Source organism: Sorex araneus, chromosome 10 (assembly GCF_027595985.1).
Source record: "Sorex araneus isolate mSorAra2 chromosome 10, mSorAra2.pri, whole genome shotgun sequence".
Classification (NCBI taxonomy): domain Eukaryota; kingdom Metazoa; phylum Chordata; class Mammalia; order Eulipotyphla; family Soricidae; genus Sorex; species Sorex araneus.
Window position 1 is genome coordinate 45,478,674 of NC_073311.1, and position 19,925 is coordinate 45,498,598.

At 47.4% G+C, this 19,925-nt stretch overlaps 1 protein-coding gene across 2 annotated transcripts in view; it reads left to right on the forward strand.

Annotated features, from left to right (window-relative positions):
• The window catches only part of HCFC2 (host cell factor C2), a 39,575-nt gene that overhangs the window by 10,257 nt on the left and 9,393 nt on the right, over positions 1–19,925 (forward strand). For both annotated transcript variants that reach the window (XM_055118133.1, XM_055118134.1), the window contains exons 5-14: positions 518–602; positions 3,262–3,368; positions 3,483–3,671; positions 6,232–6,399; positions 7,303–7,355; positions 10,248–10,422; positions 12,366–12,569; positions 13,346–13,416; positions 15,395–15,532; positions 18,652–18,837. In XM_055118133.1, the coding sequence (XP_054974108.1) occupies positions 518–602; positions 3,262–3,368; positions 3,483–3,671; positions 6,232–6,399; positions 7,303–7,355; positions 10,248–10,422; positions 12,366–12,569; positions 13,346–13,416; positions 15,395–15,532; positions 18,652–18,837 (1,376 nt within the window). The remainder of the gene's footprint in view (positions 1–517; positions 603–3,261; positions 3,369–3,482; positions 3,672–6,231; positions 6,400–7,302; positions 7,356–10,247; positions 10,423–12,365; positions 12,570–13,345; positions 13,417–15,394; positions 15,533–18,651; positions 18,838–19,925) is intronic.

Here is a 19,925-nt window from a genome sequence, read left to right on the forward strand (position 1 = left end):
CTGGTGCGCCCTCTAAAGCAGGTCCTCCATGTTCTGTTTGCTGCCCTTGGTGTCGGTGTGTGCTTATTTTCCTGCACAGTTGTCAGCAGTATTCCTTGCACTCTGCAAAGAGGCCTGGCTGGACATGCTCAGATTTATATGGCTAGTCTTTCCACAGGAGGTGCAATTATCAGTGTTGCTGCTGGTTAGCGAAAAAGCCAGGAGTAGCTTTTGAAGAAATCTTAGGATGAGTGATTGGATGGTTTGACTCTTACCTTTCACGCAGTGTGCTCTCAAAAGGTCAAACTCGCTTATTGGTCTTAATTCAAAATTGGTACAAACCCCCTTTCAGGAATAATAACGTTTAAATGTGGACCAGTTTCTGTGATTGGCAACTTAACGGCAACTAGGAACCTTGCCCTTAAGATCAACTTAATGTTTTTACACGCTTTTTGTTTTGATTTTCTGAAAATTTTGCTCAATGGGGTGATTTGCTGTTATGGAAGCAAGTTGCTTATATACTTATTTTTACTTCTAGAAACGATGTCCTGGTCAAAACCAGAAACAAAAGGGACGGTGCCACTTCCGCGAAGCCTCCACACTGCCAGCGTTATAGGAAACAAGTATGGCGTTTCTCTCTTTGGTGCCTTTCGCTTCTTTGAAACAAGGAAATAGTGACAAGTATGCCAGAAGAAGAGTGGGACTAATTGTTTCTTGGAAGTAGGCTATGGAACCCAGTGTTAGCGTGTGCTTACTGAGGCTGCAGTGATGGACTGCATCAGAGAGCCCGTGCCGGGCAGGAGGCGCTGGCCTTACGTGCTGCCCACCCCCGTAGTGTTATCCCAGGCACACGTGGCTCCCTGAGCGTCACCAGGAGTCAGGAGTCGCCCTTGAGTACTGCCAGGCAGGACACATGAACTAAAATATACATTTTTTTTTTTTTCTGGACCACACTGACAATGCTCAGGTATTACTCCTGGCTCTGCACTCAGGAATTACTCCTGGTTATACTCTGGGGACCATATGGGATGCCAGGGATTGAACCCGGGTCAGCCACGTGCAAGACAAATGCCCTACCTGCTGTCCTCTTGCTCTGGCTCTCAAATAACATTTTTCAATACTGTTAATCATGGTACCTAAAATTAAAACAAAAAATACTAATAGACCTCCAGAAACAAATGCTTCCTGGCCTCTCCTTCCCATTTTGGCTTTGGCTCATCCTCTGTGGCTCGCAGGGGCTGTTTCTCTGTGCTCCGCAGTGACCCTGAGTTAGGTCTGGGGACCTGAGCCCGGCTGGAGGGAGTGCAGGGCCAGCGCCTGTCCCCTGTGCTGTCTCTCCCGCCCTGCCCCCTCGTCTCCCGTGCCCCACAGAGCCTCTGAACGAGTGGGGATTGCTCACTTGGGAGACAGAGTGTGGCCGGGTGGCCAGGCCTCCTCCAGGGCCCTGGACACGCCTCGCTCGCTGTGTGCCTTCCCTCCTTTCAGTGGCGCTCGTGCTCGGGGTTCTCAAGTACGGACTCTCGGCACTTAAGCTTTGGCTGGAGTCGGGGTTAGAGTGCGAATGCTGGCAACCACGTCTCTGCTTCGGCTTGTGCAGTGTCACCTGGGGTCAAGAGGTGCACTGTGTGCAGCTCAGTTTCCGCTGTGCTCGGGGATCACTCCTGGCGGGCTCAGGGGGCCATGTAGGGTGTCGAGGACCAACCCCGGGCCAGCAGTGTGCAAAGCAAACACACTACCCGCTGTACTAGTGCTCTGGCCCAGGGAATTCTGTAAGGATTAGATCAGCAAGTTTTATTTGTGCAACATTGGGTGAAGATTATTTAGTATTGTTGAAGCGGAGTTTACTTACTTGGGTAGAAATTTCACCTTGAAAGTTACATTTTAGGAAACAACTAATTACAATATCGAGAGAGTCGTTAGTTCTTTTTCATGAGTAATCTTAAAGAAACTCAAACAAGATGCCCTTTCGAGTAGCAGAACACTTTTATGGAATGCAGTTCCCTAGGGTCAGAGAGATAGCTCAGTGGCTGGTGTGTGTGCTTTGCATGCAGGAGGCCTGGATTCAGTCCTTGGCACCATGTGGTCCCCTAAGCGCTGAGCACCTTGGAGAGCAGCAGAGCCTAAGTAGCTCCTAAGCGCTTCTGGGTATGTTCCAAACCTCTGCCCCACTGAGGCACACTTTCCCGAGGGAATCCCACTCTATACCATGCATTTAAAAAAGAGAGCTGTTGGGGCTGGAGAGATAGCACAGCAGGTAGGGTGTTTGCCTTGCACGCGCCCGACCCGGGTTCAAATCCCAGCATCCCATATGGTCCCCTGAGCACGGCCAGGGGTAATTCCTGAGTGCAGAGCCAGGAGTAACCCCTGTGCATCGCCAGGTGTGACCCAAAAAAAGCAAAAAAAAAAAAAAAGAGAGAGCTCTTTCGGTTTGTGTAAGAACACGTGGACCCTCAGCTCTTCCTTTTGAACCCGTCTTCTTTAGAGACTCTTGGGCATGTCCTAAGAACCCTCAGGTCAGGAGAGCTATAGCCTTCAAGTTTTTCATTTGAGGCATATCAGACACCAAAAAGTTCCATGGAACAGTCCTCTTTGGTTACTACACGCATGCCGTTCAAAACGGAACTTTCAAATGTCGTAGGTAATTGAGTGTCTTTCTGAATGAACTCGCCTTCATATGTGGCAGACAGTACTGATTCTTGGAACATTCCATTTAAGAGAACCATTTTTTAAAATGAGGGTTGCCACCCATGCCCAGCCCTGCGGAGCTGGGGCTTGGCCCGAGCCGCCCACATGCACAGCACGCTTGCCGGAACTCTTCGCCGGCTCCCTGACCTGGAGGTCCTGGCAGTAACCTGTCAGAGTGTTGTGGTTCCTTGCTGCTTCATGAGACTGGAAGCTCCCGGAGTGGAGAGAGAGTACAGGGGCAAAGGTGCTTGCCTGAGACAACCCAGCCTTGCATCCTGGCACTGATTTTGTTTCCCCCAAGCACTGTAGGCAGGAGTGATCCCTGAGCCAGAATAAGCCCTGAGCATCGCCACGTAGGGCCCTAAAGCCAAAAATAAAACACTAAACATTTTGGAACAGGACCACTTTGTCACGGTCTTTCTCCCGTTACTTTCCTCCTAGTGATGAGTGAATAAATAGTCCTGAAGTTTTGAGACAACAAATAAGAAATTTAAGTTTATTCCTAGCACTTAAGAATTTTTAAAACGAAATTAAAACCTTCAGGGGGGAAAAAAATCATTGGCTACTTTTATGTTCTTATTTGTTGTTGTTGTTCAGGATGTACATTTTTGGTGGCTGGGTTCCACATAAAGGGGAAAATAATGAGACTGCACCCCATGATTGTGAATGGAGATGTACCAGTTCATTTTCTTACCTAAATCTGGGTAAGTCTTTGAAGAATTCCTTAATGAAATTAAATTTCTTTAATGAAAGCATTTTTTTGGTTACTTTGTTGTTGAAGAAGAAAGCATCCCTCATGAATATTTCTGTCTCTTTAGATACGGCAGAGTGGACCACCCTTGTGTCAGATTCTCAGGAGGATAAAAAAAATTCACGGCCTCGACCCCGAGCCGGACACTGTGCGGTTGCAGTTGGCACCCGGTTATACTTCTGGAGCGGAAGAGACGGCTACAAAAAGGCCTTAAACAGTCAAGTTTGCTGCAAGGACCTTTGGTATCTTGATACTGGTAGGTAAGAGTAACGAAGAATGCTCTTTCCTTTAGGTAAATAAATACTTAGAATGATTTTCTTCGTTGGGGACTCTGAATGCCACAGCCTCTCTTTCCCATAAGTAAAAGTGGAGAGAATGAAGAATCTATGATACTAGAATGAAGAATCTAGATACTCAGGACCGCAGAGGGGGCGTTAATTCAGCTCTCTTGAGTCTAACTCGGGTTCCGGAACCCCGCTGGGAAGAGAGTGTAGAAAGGGGACGACAGTGGCTTTGCAGTGGGAAGCCCTGGCAAGAACCCCCCCAGTGAAGGCTGGTACTGCTCGTGACGTCATTTTGATGCCAGGTACCTCCCCCGCCATGTACACGATGAGGAGATAACCCCGGTGGTTCTCGTTCCAGGGATCTGTAACGCCGTGAGAGGGGTGTCCTAGGTGTCTCTGCAGAAGGTAGCAGAGGTTTGGTGTGAGGGGCTAGGGGGATGGGAGAGTGGGCAGGGCACTTGCCTTGCTCCTAGCTACCGGGGTTCGATCTCCGGCACACCATATGTTCCTCTGATCAGTGCCAGGAGTGATCAGTTCCTGACCTGAGCCGGGAATAAGCTTTGCACACCGCCAGGAATGGCCCCATAACAAAACAGAAAAGTTCATTGTGATGAAAAACTGAGGGGGGGGTGGGGAGAGACCTTGAGAAATAGTTACAAATCAGAGGAGCCTCAGGAAAAAGGACAGAATTCACTGTTAACCGGGGTTGGCTCCTGGCATGAAGAGCCAGTAGTTGAAACACTGGAGAAATCCAAGTAGCTGGTTTGGGTAATAGTATTTCCCCAGCGTTAATTTCCTGGTTCTGACAAATATGTTGGCAATAGATGAGTGACATAAGGGAGCACTAATTTTTCTTAAAATCTAAAATTATTCCAAAGTAAATGTTTCTTATTAATTTTTTTATTTTTATGAATTTATTTAGTTGAGCAGAATTCTGGTTGGAAATTATTTGCCTTCAGAAGCTTGAAAGCGTTGTTCTATTATATTCAAGGGGATTATCTGGTATTTTTATTGAGGAAACTAAACTACTTCTCGTTTCTTGTTCCTTTTACTGATTCCTGGTCCTTTTCAATGTGACGGACCCTTGTCTCTTACCCCTCTCCCAAGTTTTTAGGAATTCCATTCTTTGTCTGCGTTGTTCCTAGATTTTCTAATGCTATTTCTACTCATTTCTGCTGTTATATAAAAAACAAATTGTAGATAGGACTGGAGAGAGAGTGCAGGAGGGAAGGCACTTGCCTTACATGTGGCCCACCTCAGTTCACTCCCTGCCACAACATAGGATCCCTTGAGCAGTGCCTGGAGTCATTCCTGAAGACAGAGCAGGAAAAGCTTCTGAGCATGGCCAGGTGTGGCCCAGATCCCTCCCCAAAGTCACAGACAGTGTAGATAAGTGAGCAGAGCCTTGTTTAAATGAAACTTGATTTACAGAAACAGGTATGGACTCTGGAGTCACTTTTTGCTAATTCTTTAAAATGTATGTGGAGATTGCTATTAAACTTCTTGGATAAGGATTAAATTGTAGCTTATAGATTTCAATGTGCAAGAAGAATAAATTATTTTGTAGAACTGGTCAAAGATGCCTTTTTGGAGAATATTGTGTGTTCCCTGACGTAGAAATATACAGAGAGAAGGAAAACAGGACATTGCAAAATAATTGCAAGTTCCTTTTTCCAGCCAAGTCTCTGGCTATTATTTGCTTTATAAATGTTGCTAATATTTTACACTAAATTAATTACTGTTTGAAATAGGACTGATTTTGATTAAAGGGTACTAATATTTAAAAAAAAATTTTCTTTTCCAAATACCTTGTTTAAGTTATTTAGCCAGTAAATAATAGTATTTCAAGCTTCTGTGATGTTGGTTAAAGATTGGCTCATAAAATTGAGGATTTAATGTAAATAATGTAACTCTAATTTGCCATAGAACTAAACATTTTTCTCTGAGTCTGATAAGTAGCTTTGGACTGGATTGTTTTGTTTGTAGATATATTTGCTTAAGAAGTTAAATAAAAAGGGGCTGGAACAATAGCACAGCGGGTAGGGCATTTGCCTTGCACGCAGGCGACCTGGGTTTGATTCCCAGCATCCCATATGGTCCCCTGAGCACCGCCAGGAGTAATTTCTGAGTGCAGAGCCAGGAGTAACCCCTGTGCATCACTGGGTGTGACCCGAAAAGCAAAAAAAAAAAAAAAAAAAATCAGAACACCAAACTCTTTTTATTCTTCCTTTATTTTATTTTTATTTATTTTTATTGAATCACTGAGATAGACCATTACAAAACTGTTTATGATAGGGTTTCAGTCATACAGTGTTCCAGCACTGTCCCCTCCACCAGTGTATATTTCCCAGCCCCAGTGTCCCCCGATTCCCTCCCACCAGCCCCCTAGTTCGACCTTTAGCTGTGTTTTTGTGAACCAACAGGTGAGCCGTTCGTTGCTGGTGTTTCTCAGAGCTTCAGATTCGCACAGGCTGTATATATAGGTGAATCCTTGATGCCTTCAAAACTCTAATGCGTGATGTTGTCCTTTAGAGAAACCACCAGCACCTTCCCAGGTCCAGCTGATCAAAGCCACGACCAACTCCTTCCACGTGAAGTGGGACGAGGTGCCGACTGTGGAGGGCTACCTTTTGCAGCTGAACACGGACTCGCCATACCAGGCTGCGCCGCCAGACGCCTCAGCAGCCCCGAATATGCAAGGTAACACCCTGGCCACACTTGGAGCGTGCCCGCTTGGGCGCCTTCAGAATCGGTGCGCTGCAGAGAAGGTCTGGGATCAGGCCTGGCGTGAGAGGTCAGGGAGATGTGACCCGAAGGAGCGGAGCGTGAGGTCCGCATGTGGGTTCGGGGAGTGACCCCCCGGGCATCGCCGGGTGTGGCCCAGGCCTTTCCCCCAGCCCCCCATGCACCCCCAAAAGCAGGCATTGTCTGAAATGACAGTTCGTGCCTGGTGAATCAAGGACAGCGCATTTCTGCTCTGAAACTTGGCGGAGTTGCCCCTGTGAGGTAGAATGAATAGATGTGTCGGAGAGAATGTCTCCTGCGGCTCATTCTGATGTATTTTCTGAATCCGTACACTACAGGACTTTAGGCGATGGCTTGAATTCCCTATCATAGATATTTCAGCTTTTTAACTGGGGGTGTAGCTTACAGCTGAGCATCCGTGAAGCCTTTGCAACCCCCGCCCCCACAAACTTATTGATAATTCATGTTAAAGATACATGTTTCTTTAAGGCATTTGGGAAGGAAAGCAACGTTACTTTTACATTTTATTCTAGCAGAGATCTCATTCAGCCGTTAAGGAAATTGCTAAAAACGGAAACTTGGAAAGTATATTACTTTTTTAGCCTTTAAATGTCGAGTTGCGTCCAGAGCGATAGCTCAAGAGTCCAGAGCACCTCTGCATCCCGGAGGCCTGGGCCGGAGCCCCAGCACTGCCTGCTCCTGTGAGCACTGTGCCTGGAGCAGCCCTGACCACCAAACTAGGCATCAGCCCTGAGTACCACTGGGGGTGGCCCCAAAACAAACAGCGACAGAACTTGAACTTTTATGTATTTTATTGGAGTTCATTTAGGCCATATCTGAACTTTCTCATTCCCACAGGAGTCCGGATGGACCCTCACAGACCAGGCAGTAACAGCGCCGTTCCCAACAATGTAAGTCTCCAAATGCATGACGGTCAGTGCAGATTGGGGGTGGAGTCCCAGTTCCGGAAAGATCCCTTTAGCGTGTGGCCCCTCGGACTCGTGTCCTCAGCCCCGAGAGGAGAAAGACACATGGGTGTGGAGCCGGCCCAGAGGGCAGGTGCACATGCAGGCCTGGCGGGGCCCTCCTGCACTGCTGGGTGTGTTCCTGACCCCCAGATGGGAGCAGGCAAGCCAGCCTAGACCCCCAGGCCTTTATCAGGGTCTGGTGAAACAGAATCCCCCGGCTAGTGCTCGGGGAGCTGTCGCAGAGAAAGGCCCGCAGAGCAGGTGATGGAGTCTGACCTGGGCCGCCCTGGCCGGGAGCTGGAAGTTGCGTTTCATTCCGCGTGGCACAGAGCCACGTGCATGAGGACTCCTCTCGACAGGACCTTGGCATCTGTATTTCGGCTTTGCTAAATATCACACGTGTTTATTCCAGGTTGTAAGCAAGCGTTTCAGAAAGGCGCAGGAGCCCCGTTTCTTTCATAGGAATGCTCGTGACCAAGAATATGACTTGCTAAGTTGAGCCTGTTTTTGAGGTTACTTTTAATTTTTAAGAGCTGCTTCACACAGGCCAAAGAGATGGTACAGAGGTTGTGGTGCTTGCTGCATGCACAGACGCCGGTTTGGTCTTCAGTATCACATACGGTGTCCTGAGCACTGCCAGGAGTGACCCCAGAGTAGCACCATGGGATGTGGCCCAGCCCCCTCTACCAACTCCAGCCTACACAAAAGAAATGTGTAGTGGCTGTTGTGGAGACTAATGACTAGTACTCCTTTCAAGATTTCCTTTCCAATTTTCAAACCTGGCAACCTGCTGTCTACACTAATAGTAGCACCGTAGCACTGTCGTCCCGTTGTTCCTCGATTGGCTGGAGCGGCCACCAGTAACGTCTCCATTGTGAGACTTGTTACTGTTTTTGGCATATGGAATTTGCCCTGGGTAGCTTGCCAGGCTCTGCCATGCGGGCGGGATACTCTCGGTAGCTTGCCGGGCTCTCCGCGAGGGACAGAGCAATCGAACCCGGGTCGGCCGAGTGCAAGGCAAAGGCCCTACCCACTGTGCTATATCACTCCAGCCCTACATCAGTAGTAGATAATTTTATATGATGACGATGATGATGATTATCATTTTGGTTTTAGGGCTGCACCCAGCAGCGCTCAGAACTCACAGTTATTCCTGCACTCGGAGTCACTCCCGGCGCTGCTCAGGAGACCGTATGGGCTTCTCGGGATTGAGCCCAGGTTGCTTGTATGCAAAAACAATGCCCTGCCCCCTGTACTGTTGGCCACACAGCCTAGGCTCTTTACAGAATGGGACAGGCACAGGCTCCCGTGGCCGGGGACGAGAGCGAGCAGAAACATCTTTGAATGTCAGGAAGTATCAGGCTGCCGCCAAGAGCCTGTGCACATGCAGAGTGTGTGTCTGTGCACAGCTACATACATAAATAACAGCTAACATGTTTACCTGTTGATTACACATTGTGTGCGTATGTTTGTATTTTGCAAATTAATTGGCCCTACAAGATTTACAATGGAAGGCAGTATTTTCCTGCTTTGTCTCTCCTTGCTCTTATTCTTGCCCCTTAGAAACAATTTTCAACTATTTTTTTCACTTAGAGTAGCTATCTTTGTGGTTTTAAATAAGATCCTTACTCCTTACTTACTCTACTACTTCTGGACTTCCAGTCTGAGATCCGTTGTCATCAATAACGTCAGATAAAGATTTGATGATCTCTGAAAAATACTACCTCTTCCTACCCCTTTCTCCTCCCGATGTTCTTTAAATATTTTTAAAATCCTTCTTTCATTTTTGTTTTGAGTTATGTAATATACTATGAACATCCTCCCTTTTGTGTGTGTGTGTGTGTGTGTGTGTGTGTGTGTGTGTGTGTGTCTGGCATTGCTTCGCGTAAGTCTTTCTTTTTCTTCACATAATTGCCACTCTTTTTTCCGTCTGCTCAGTTTTCTTCTTGTCTCTTAGTGATTCATACTCATTCTCCGGCAAATCAGGAGAGTCCTCTCCGGGCCCTGAGTGTGGCTCCGCACGTATGGGGCTGTGGATCTGATCGCTGCCCCCCCTGTCCCTGGCGCACGGTTACCTGGCTGGGGAGGGGCTTCAGGAGGGCTGGATGGAGCGGATCCTTTGCATCCCGGAAGCCCAGGTTCCATGCTTGGCACTGCGTGGTCCCCATCCACCACCACGAGTCACACTGACCCTCCGCATCGTAAGACTCTTTTCAGCATAGTCAGACATGCAAGGGAGTGGTGGTGGTGCCAGGGGTCCAGCTCAGTCTCGTGCACACCAGACATGTGCTCCAGCACTCAGGACCCTCTCCCGCCCCTCTCTCCCCCTCTTTCTCTGGGAACCATCCCTCCCAGAGCCCACTGTTGGTTTCGTTTGTTGGGATTTGGGTCATGCCTAGCAGCTCTCAGCAGGGCTTTCTCCTGGCTCTGCACTCAGGGATGACTCCCGGGAACCGCATGGGGTGCCAGGTATTGTACCCATGTCTGCTGCATGCAAGGCAAGTGCCCTGCCCACTGTACCATCTCTGTGGCCCTGGCAGTTGCCTTCTGAAGCTGTTACAGAGCCTAAAGACTACTCGTGTACAGATTAAACTGTGGTGGCAGCTCGACAGGGAGTGTGGCCCAGTAGGAAGTGTGTGCCTCCCCTGTTGAGTGGCCCGGGCTTTGGTCCCAGGAACCAGGTATAAAATTTTAAAAGATGGAACAAAGACAGGTTTGAAGCTTTGTATATTTTATTAAACTCGGTGTCAAATTTAATTTGAAGTTGTTTTGATTTTTTACACACGCTGCTCTCTGAACATACTTGCTTCAATAAATTTATTTTATTTCTTTTAGATCAGTGACACAATGAACAGTGCAAAAATTGAACATACAGCTATGAAAGGAGCGTCAGTGAGAAACAAACCAGATCTCAAAGCAGCAGCTGATTCAAATGCCATTTTACATTCATCTTTGGCAACTAATTCTTCTAATCATAATAGTGTGGTGGATATACTAAGGAAAAATGAAGGTACAGAGGGGGCATTTTAAGACAAGCAAAACTTTTTTTATAATGGTAGGGAATTTGATACTCTTTGAAAAAAATAAAATCAGTCTTCCATGGTTTTGTTCCGGCTTCTAAGTTATACCCGCCATATTGCCCCTGGCTCGAGAGATGTCAGGACCTCAGACAAGGGCCATAACTGTACTGGCACATCGTGGACATGCAAATGTGTGGATGACTCAATATCAAGTTAACAGTAGGAGCTGGAATTTCCTTCCCCCCATGCAGGTTAGAGTAGCTGGTGTGTTTCCAGGGTGGGAAAGTAACAGATCAAGTTTTTCAGAAGGGGCACTGGGCACATCATCTAGTCAGAGACTGATTGGGAAACTTCTTCCGAGAGGCCTTTAGAACTATAGGAGGTACGTCGGGATGAAGGTGTGGCCAGGAGAGGATCAATGGGACCTTGAGAAGGCAGCGTTATCAGACTTAGAAACTGATGGACTGTGAGAAATTAGAATGAGTTTATCGATTCTCAGCTGAGTTGGATACATAGATGGAGGAGGAAGCCACCATTTTCTTCATTGACATTGAAAATCCAGGGGCCAGAGAGATGCAGCGGGTAGGGTGTTTGCCTTGCACGCGTCCCATCCCCAGCAGCCCACAGGGTCCTCCAGGTCCCACCAGGAGTGATTCCTGAGTGCAGAGCCAGGAGTGACTCCTGAGCATCACCAGATGGGGCCCCAAACCCTTCCCCCTCAAAAAGAAAAAGAAAAGAAAATCTAAGGAGCTGGGGAATAGCGTCAGTGCAGGGCGTGGAGAAAGCCCTGAGGATTGTCCCCTGCACTGCATGCCCAACACCCAGGGGACCCTGAGCACTGGGGGCCAAGCATCGAATCCTCGGGATGCCCTGCAGGGTGGAGCATCACCAGCCTGGCCCCCAGGCCCCTCCTGCACCTCTGGCCGTGACCCCTGTAACACACAGGAAGAGCAGGTTTGAGAAGAGAGCTTTGCCGCTGAGCTGGCAGGTGCTCGGGCGCCGACGGTGTTGGTCAAGCTCTGACTGTTCCCCTCGTGTGAATGTTGCTGTGGGCACAACTGGGCGCTGCCCGTTTGGCTGTGGTGCTCACGGGGGCTGGACCCCTTTGGGTTTCAGGGATCACCAGCAGCAGAGCTGTAGGGAAGCTTCTAGGCACACCGGCAGCTGAGCTGTGAGTGGGGGCGACCCTGGGCCCCTGCTCAGAGCCTGGCACGGGCTGGCGCACAGCTGCCTCAGGCACTGAACCAGCTCCAGCACTCCAGGTAGCGGGTACTTTGGAATTTTTGTCTCGGAGAGCCTGGAAGAGCCGAGAAGGCCTGCTTGGCCGGCTGTCTACACTGCCAAGTTCAAGGTGTGGGAAATAGAAACTCCACGAGCCCTCGTTCGCTGCTAGATTCCCAGCCCTGGCTTATCCCTGGGCCGTAGGGATGTAGGGGATGAATGACCGATGAGTTAAAGCACAGGGAATATAGTGCCGGGGAAGAAGCAAAGGGCCTAGAGCAGCTGCACTTCCAGAGGCTTCTGAGGGACGGGAGAGTACAGCTGGCCGGGCACTGCCTTGCTTCCGTTTCGTTTGTTCTGATGCTTTTGGCCACACCGGGCAGGGCTCGGGTTGCCCCTGGGTGGAGCATGGGCCAAGCAAGCGCCCTACCCGCCATCCTGGCACTCGGGTCCCGTTTGCGTGGCTTGATGACTGACGGAGTGAGTCAGAAATGAAGCAAACCCCTGAAAACGCAGACTAGAGAGCGTAGTTCATGAAAGGGAGCGCCCAGGTGTGGGGGAGGGCAGCACCCAGGAGCCCTGGAGAGGTGAGAGCAGCGGGCACAGGCTTCCCGGCTAGCGTGAGGGTGGAGGAAACTGAGGCTGTCCAGGCCCGAGAGCCCTGTTTTACTGACGCATGCCTTAATACTTCATCTTTTCTTTTTGCTTTTAGGTCCTCACACTTCCGCAAATCTAGGTGTTCTAAGTAGTTGCCTGGATTTACGAACAGTAATCCCCGAAAGCTCCGCGTCCGGTACTGTTCCCAGCGCGCACACTATGGTAACCCAGCAGACCATTAAAACTGAATCATCCAGTACAAACGGGGCGGTTGTTAAAGATGAAACTTCACTCACAACATTCAGTACCAAATCTGAAGGTTTGAAATGTGTTTCACATACTGTATTTTGAACCATTTTGTGTATATAAATTCATCAGACTTGTTGTAGATGTGAATTGCATTTATCTTGAATCATAAACATAAAACAGTGCAGTCTCTATAATATACTCTGCTCTTACATGAAACGTTTAAATCAGCATACAGTAAACATACTATAGTACAGTTAGAATATTCCTTCCTTCTTTTCCCTCCTTCCCTCCCTCCCTCCCTCCCTCCCTCTCTCCCTCCCTCCCTCCCTTCCTTCCTTCCTCCCTCCCTCCCTCCCTCCCTCCCTCCCTCCCTCCCTCTCTCCCTCCCTCCCTCCCTTCCTTCCTTCCTTCCTTCCTTCCTTCCTGGAAGTGCCAGGAATCAAATTAAACCCAGGGCTGCCGTGTGTAAGGCAAGATCCCTACCCACAATACTGTCTTTCTGGCCCTGAATATATCTTTCTTAATGCATTTAGCCATGTTTTTCCCCAAGAAAGTATTTGTTCTAGACTGTAGAGTAGCAGTTCTTCATTTTGAGTAATTTCTGACTTCGTAGATTCTTTTGTTTGCTTTGCAATGGGATTCGTGTTCTGTCTCTGCATTCTCTGAAGTTCTGGCTAGACCTTTGAAAAATATCTGTGAATTGATTTGAGCTCAGAGGGTCCATCTGTCGAATCGTTATTATTCCCTTCCTCTAGTTACTTTTTCCACATTTGTACTGTGTATTTTGATATGTCTGTTTAATCAGGGATGGTGTGTGTCTTACCGGATGCTTTGTTTAATTCTCAGGTGATGAAACGTCACTGCCAGCAAGTAAGATCAGCCGCGTGGAAGGTCCCGCTGCAGCCCTGCCCTTCGCCGTGAGTATCTGCCAAGGGTGGGTGCGTGCAGATGCCACAGCACTTGAGGTGCCGAGCAGCGGGCACCCCGGCCCGCTCCTGACAGGGCCGGTCTCGTGACTCGATGCAGACTGGGGCAGTCTTACGTTACACGGAAGAGCTGGATCAAAGAACTCCTGCGTTCTAGGGTCCCAGTCGTATGAAAGTGTGCACAGGGGTCACCTACTCTCATTACGGGGGGACGTGTGCGCGCCCCAGCACTGACACAGCTGAGTGGTGCTCTGGAGCTTGGTGGCAGCTCCTGCTCTGTAGTGACCCTCCCCGCCGCGCCTCCTCTGTTCTCCCTGAGGAAGTGTCTGTGTGTCTCTGTGTGTGTTAGCGGTGGGAGGAGCCAAAGAACATGTTCTGGAGCAGGTGACTTGAGCCCCTCCGTTCCTGACTGTTCCACCAAGGCACCATAGACTATTGTCACGCCTGGAGGAGGGCCACATACCCTGTGGTGCTGGGGGATCTTATGGAAGGGCGGGATTGGGCTCCGGGCCCCTGACTTAAATGTTAGGAATATGCCGCTCTAATATTCCAGGGTTATGCTCATTAGATCATTGTAAGAATGAATGCGTATGTGTAATATTTCTACATTTATTTGAAAATTATCAGTAATTTCTACTTTATTACTATGACAAGAGTTTTTATTTAACTTAAAATTGTCTTTCAGAATCTTAAGTGTCAGTAGTTTAGTTTTTCAGACACGGCTCTAAAGGATTTTGATTATATATTTACCTCCATCAACTTTTAACTTCCAGAATTTTAAATTTTAGTGTTATTAGACCCATCTCTAGGAAGTTACTAAAATGAACGTTTTTCCCTCTTAATTCTCCTTGCATTAGCTAACATGGTACATATTATTTCACTTGGAATCCGTTGTCTTATAAAAGTTGTTGAAGAGAGTTTTTGCAACTTTAAAAATGATATCAAGTTTAAAACTTTCTTTTTTTTACCTTCAAAGATTTGTGTAAGTTAGCTCCTTTTGTCATGTATGATAGCCTAAATAACAAATAATATAAATTATAAGCATGTGCCTTTGCTATTATATATTTAAGACCAAAATAAGTAACTAGAGTGCACATTTGTTTTGAGCTCCTGGGCAAGGTGTCTCATTTATAAAGAAGATGGCTTAAAAAGGTTAGTTCCAGGGGCTGGAGTGATAGCACAGCGGGTAGGGCGCTTGCCTTGCACGCGGCCAACCCAGGTTCGATTCCCAGCATCCCATATGGTCCCCTGAGTACCGCCAGGGGTAATTCCTGAGTGCAGAGCCAGGAGTGACCCCTGTGCATCACCGGGTGTGACCAAAAAGCAAAAAAAAAAAAAAAAAAGGTTAGTTCCAGGAATAAGTATAATAAGTATAATTCACTTACCGTTAAAAGTAGCTTAAGGTAGAGGAAGTTTGCTTTAAAGAAACGCAAAAGATATAGAACTGTTTAATCTGTTCCTCTAGCACATGCCAAAGCATGTCACATTGCATTTTAGTTTTGAGCACTTTTTCCCTCCTTTTCAGTTTGGAGAATCAGAGAGATTTCAAGGGCAAAGATCACTGAATTTCTGCTAGTTGTTTCTGAATGTAGAAACAGTCCAGCTTCGAGTAATTTTTTTTCTTCCTTGTTTGCTCATGTTGGAGCATGTTGAAATGCCAAAGGGACTGCATTTTCGGAGGGTCTCCGAGAGAACAGTCGTCTCTAGAGCAGCTGCTGTTCTCACTCGTCACGGCTCAGACAGCCTGCTCGCTGCAGCTCGGCCGGAGCCTGGCGCTGCTGACTTGCAGAGCGCCCGTCGCCCTGCCGGCTGGCCTGATCTCGGAAGCGTTGAGTTGCTGACGAGCCCAGTGCCCTGGTGTTTACCCATATGCCGGCTTGCAGACAGATCACTGCATGAATTTAATAAGTCTGGACATTTCTGTGTGTTCCGTAAGAGTCTTCACAGATCTTTCTTTCTCCGAAATCAGAAAGAGATTCCTCCAAGCCCAGCGACCACGGTGAAGCCAGGAGAGCGGCAGTGGTGCGACGTAGGCATTTTTAAGAACAACACAGCTTTGGTGAGCCAGTTCTATTTGCTGCCCAAAGGGAAACAAAGCATCTCAAAGGTAGCTGCCGCTTTTTGTTCTGCTTTAGGGGTTAGAAACCTCAGTAATAATTTGTTGTTTTGTTTTTTTTTACAATGCTGATTTAACTCAGTTGAATGTTTGCAACAAGGATGTGTACAGTGTAATATTGAGAGTTCTGTATTTCTGACTGCGACTCTTTTGGTTAAAAGGCTCCTTTTCTTCTATCACATATCACAAGCAGGTCGTTTTTCAAATCTGACACTATCTGAGTTGGATTTTGAGTTGTCCGTAACATGGTCTGGCCAGTTGCAGATAAAAATTTGTAGAAAATACTTCCATAATTTTATTGTTTGGTCTATATAGATACAAGAACTGTTTTCCTGATCTGGAATTTTGTATTTCAGATTTCACGGTGAAAGAAATGTTAGAGCTGGGCTGTGGCTCAGGTGGCAGCACACATGCCTGGCTCGTGCAAGGCTTTGAGTTTGGTCCCCAGCACCGATTCCATCTTCTGGCCTCGGGGGCCCTGGGTGTGGCCCCCACAATAGGGACCAAAATTTAATTTCCATATTTATATACAGATAATCAATATGGAATATATAGGTATATATGTATACATGTATATATGTATACATATATATATCATGTGCTGGGGATGGAACAATAGGGACCAAATATAAATTTTCCACATATATGATATATATGTATATGTACGCATGTATATGTATGTATGTGTATATATATATTTCATGGTACTGGGGGTTAAACCTGGGCCTCCCATATACCATGCATATCCTCCAACCCTTTGAGCTGTTCTCTGGCCCCCAGTTTTCCCTTGATTTTAAAGCCCCCATTGGCTAGTGGTGTAGTTTCCTCCTAGAGTGCGTATTTGGCCCTGGGGCCCGTCCCCAGCAGCCCCACCCCGAATAAATAAGGACCTTATGCTTATTTATGTAAGTAAGACATTAGCCCTCTAAGAAATATGAATATGGGGCTGGAGTGATAGCACAGCGGGTAGGGCGTTTGCCTTGCACGCGGCCAACCCGGGTTCGAATCCCAGCATCCCATATGGTCCCCTGAGCACTGCCAGGGGTAATTCCTGAGTGCAGAGCCAGGAGTAACCCCTGTGCATCGCCAGGTGTGACCCAAAAAGCAAAAAAAAAAAAAAAAAATAAGAAATATGAATATGGCGCTCCAAAGCAGATTGGGTTTTTTATTTTCTGAATTGGGGAATTGCAGAGAGAGGGAATTGCTAGGAAAGGGTTGCTCGGTTTGATGGGCCAGAACAATAGTGCAGCAGGGTAGGGCGTTTGGACCACCAGGGTTCGATCCCCGGCATCCCATATGGCCAGAGCCAGGAGTAATCCCTATGCATTGGCAGGTGTGGCCCAAAAGTAAAAAAAAAAAAAAGTTACTTGGTTTGAGTCTTCCAAATATCTCTACAAATAGAGAACAGAACATTATAGATTAGTTTCTCTACTGTTACTTCTGGTGTCCCTCTTCTTTTTTTTAATAAATTTTCCAATTCTTGATAAAATGAGAAATCTTGGCTGTAATTTGTTAGTATATGTCTAATGAAATTACGGGTTTTATTTTGATTCTACATAAGGAAATATCCACAGCTAAAGGCCTAGTCGCTGCCTGCTTTTCCCAAAAGAACATAAACTTGGGAGAGCCAGTAAACTTGGCTTTGTAGTATTGTAGAGTCAGCACTACCTGTTTTGGTGTGGGTTTTTTGGTGGTTTTTTTTTTTTTGGTTGTTGTTGTTGTTGTTGTTTTTTGAGGACCGCTTGGGCCACACCTGGCAGTGCTCAGGGCTTCCTCCATGCTCTGAGGAATCGAGGCGGTGCTAGGAGAGCCATATGTGATACCAGGGATTAAAGCCGGGCCGGCTACATCTAAGTGTTTACCCAATGGTACTCTCTCTCCTGTCCCTGGAGTGTCAGCAGTTAACAGTGTGATCTTGGGTCAAGTCACTTGTGACTTCTTTTTTTTCTTTTTCTTTTTGGGTCACACCCGGCGATGCACAGGGTTTACTCCTGGCTCTGTACTCGGGAATCACTCCTGGTGGTGCTCGGGGGACCATACTGGATGCTGGGAGTTGAACCTGGGTCAGCCGCAAGGCAAATGCCCTACCCGCTGTGCTGTATCACTCCAGCCCTATATCAGTAGTAGATAATTTTATATGATGATGATGCTGACCTCTTTTGAGGCTGGTTTCTCATCAGTAAAATGGGGATGACATTGCTCCTTCGACCCTTCGGTGACTGTGCTGGGGAGAAGGCCGAAAGGGCCAGAGGGCTGATTTGCCTTAGGTAGGCCTAGACCGTCTTGAGCCTGCACCGCCAGCACTGCCGGGAGTGACTTCCATCTGACCAAAGAATTAAATAGGAGGGTGGTACATTGATTCTGTCTCACAGCAGTGTAATGAGAGCTAAAAAGGTTCAGACAGTGAAAACTGACAATTCTAAATTTTAGGATGGATCCTTCTCCATAGCATACAGTTCATGTATTTAGCATATTCAGCATCTGACTAAAAACCTAATCTGACTATTAGGTGTTTTTGTTTTTGTTTTCTGAGCCATGCCTGGTAGTACTTAGGTCTGTTCCCAACATGGTGATGGAGGATGAGTAATTTCCTGGGCAGGGGTTTACTCCTGGCAGTGCTCAGGGATTGAACCCAGAACTCCTGCACGTGCAAAAACATCCATCCCAGCCCCTGGATGTCATTCTTAAAATACACTCCCTCCCGTTGGCCACTTGCTTTCTGGAAACTCTCTTGCTAATCTCCAAAGGAGGATGTTTCTGGCTAGACTGTTTGGCAGTAAGTCTTCTCATTGCTGCGTTGTTAGATTTACAGGCAGAGGGGATAGCTGTCACCGTGTTTGCAGTACTTGTTAGTGTTCACACGCTGAACAAACATTTCTTGTCCTTATGAGTGATCAGCTGGAAAGGGCAGTTTCCCCCTGGACCAGAATCACTACAGTGTGGGCTTAATGGCTTTTGTACCGGAAGATTCTCCAGGTGTGAAGGAGGGAGATAAAATGTGATCTGGTGGTTGTAGACATAAGACGTAAGACATGATTCACCCTCCAGTGTTTTGTTAAATGAAAAAACAATCATGCCTTTCCTTTGACTTTGCATATGCTACGTTTTAGACGGGGAACGGAGACGTCCCCGACTACAGTTTACTCAAGAAACAAGACCTGGTTCCCGGCACGGGCTACAAGTTCCGGGTGGCCGCCATCAATGGCTGTGGGATCGGCCCTTTCAGCAAGGTCAGCGAGTTTAAGACCTGCATTCCGGGCTTCCCTGGAGCTCCGTCCGCAGTCAGAATCTCCAAGGTGAGAACTCAGGTCCAGACCTGGGAGCTTGAGGACCCAGAATGTATCCCCAGGGGTGGAGAGTATTTTCCTTGCATGTTTGAAGCCCTGGGTTCAAGCTCCACAAACTTGGGTCTTTGCGAGTGACACTAAACCATTAATTTAGAGGTCCTTGTTAGTGTGTGTGATGGAATGAGAGTTTCCTGAAAGTGGGAGATTAACAATTAATGCAAACATTTAAAAAAAAAAAAAAGGGAGACTTTTGTTGGAAGCACAGTACTGGATTGGACACGGAGAGGGGACAGGATGGGGCCTGGGGACACTGGGGCAGGGGTGAACGGAGGCGAACACTGGTGCAAGGTGTGTTATTGGGATGTTTTGTGCAGGAAAACCCCCTGCTATCAGTGTTACAAATCAACAATGGGAATATTATAAATTAAAAATTTTTTGTTGTTGTTAATCACGTTGTTTTTACAACTAAAATTTAGGCATGTATTGTAGCATCCAAATCACAGAAAGTCCAGGAAGTCCAGGAGATTGAATATGCTGCTTTTTTATTATTATTATTATTGGTTCATTTTTGGGGCCACACCCAGCAGTGCTCAAGGCCTATCCTCAACTTAGTACTTGGGGATCCATCACTCCTGGCAGGACTCAGGGCCCATGCGGTGCCAGGGTCAAACCCGGTGCTCCTGCCTGCAGAGCTGGTGCCCCAATCCACAAACCACCCCTCTAGCCTCGGAGGCTTCTTAAAACTAAGTTTACTTGGGTACAGCAAGTGAGGCGCTTGCCCTGCACACAGCCAACCCGGGTTAGATGGCCAGCATCCCATATGGTGCCCTGAGCACTGCCAGGAGTAATTCCGGAGTGCAGAATCAGGAGTAACCCTGAGCACCCCTTAGTGTAACCCGAAAACAAAGTATAAAAGCAACAAAATCAAAAAGAAAGAAAACAACAACCCAGCTTCGCTCTTGTCAGTGGGACTAAGCAGTGTGTGCTGGGGAATTCTAGTAGAACACTCAAAGCCAGATTATGTTTCATCCAAGGGTCCTGCCCTTCCGAGAAAAGCCCTGCTTTCTGAGTAGCACTGTAGCACTGCCATCCTGTTG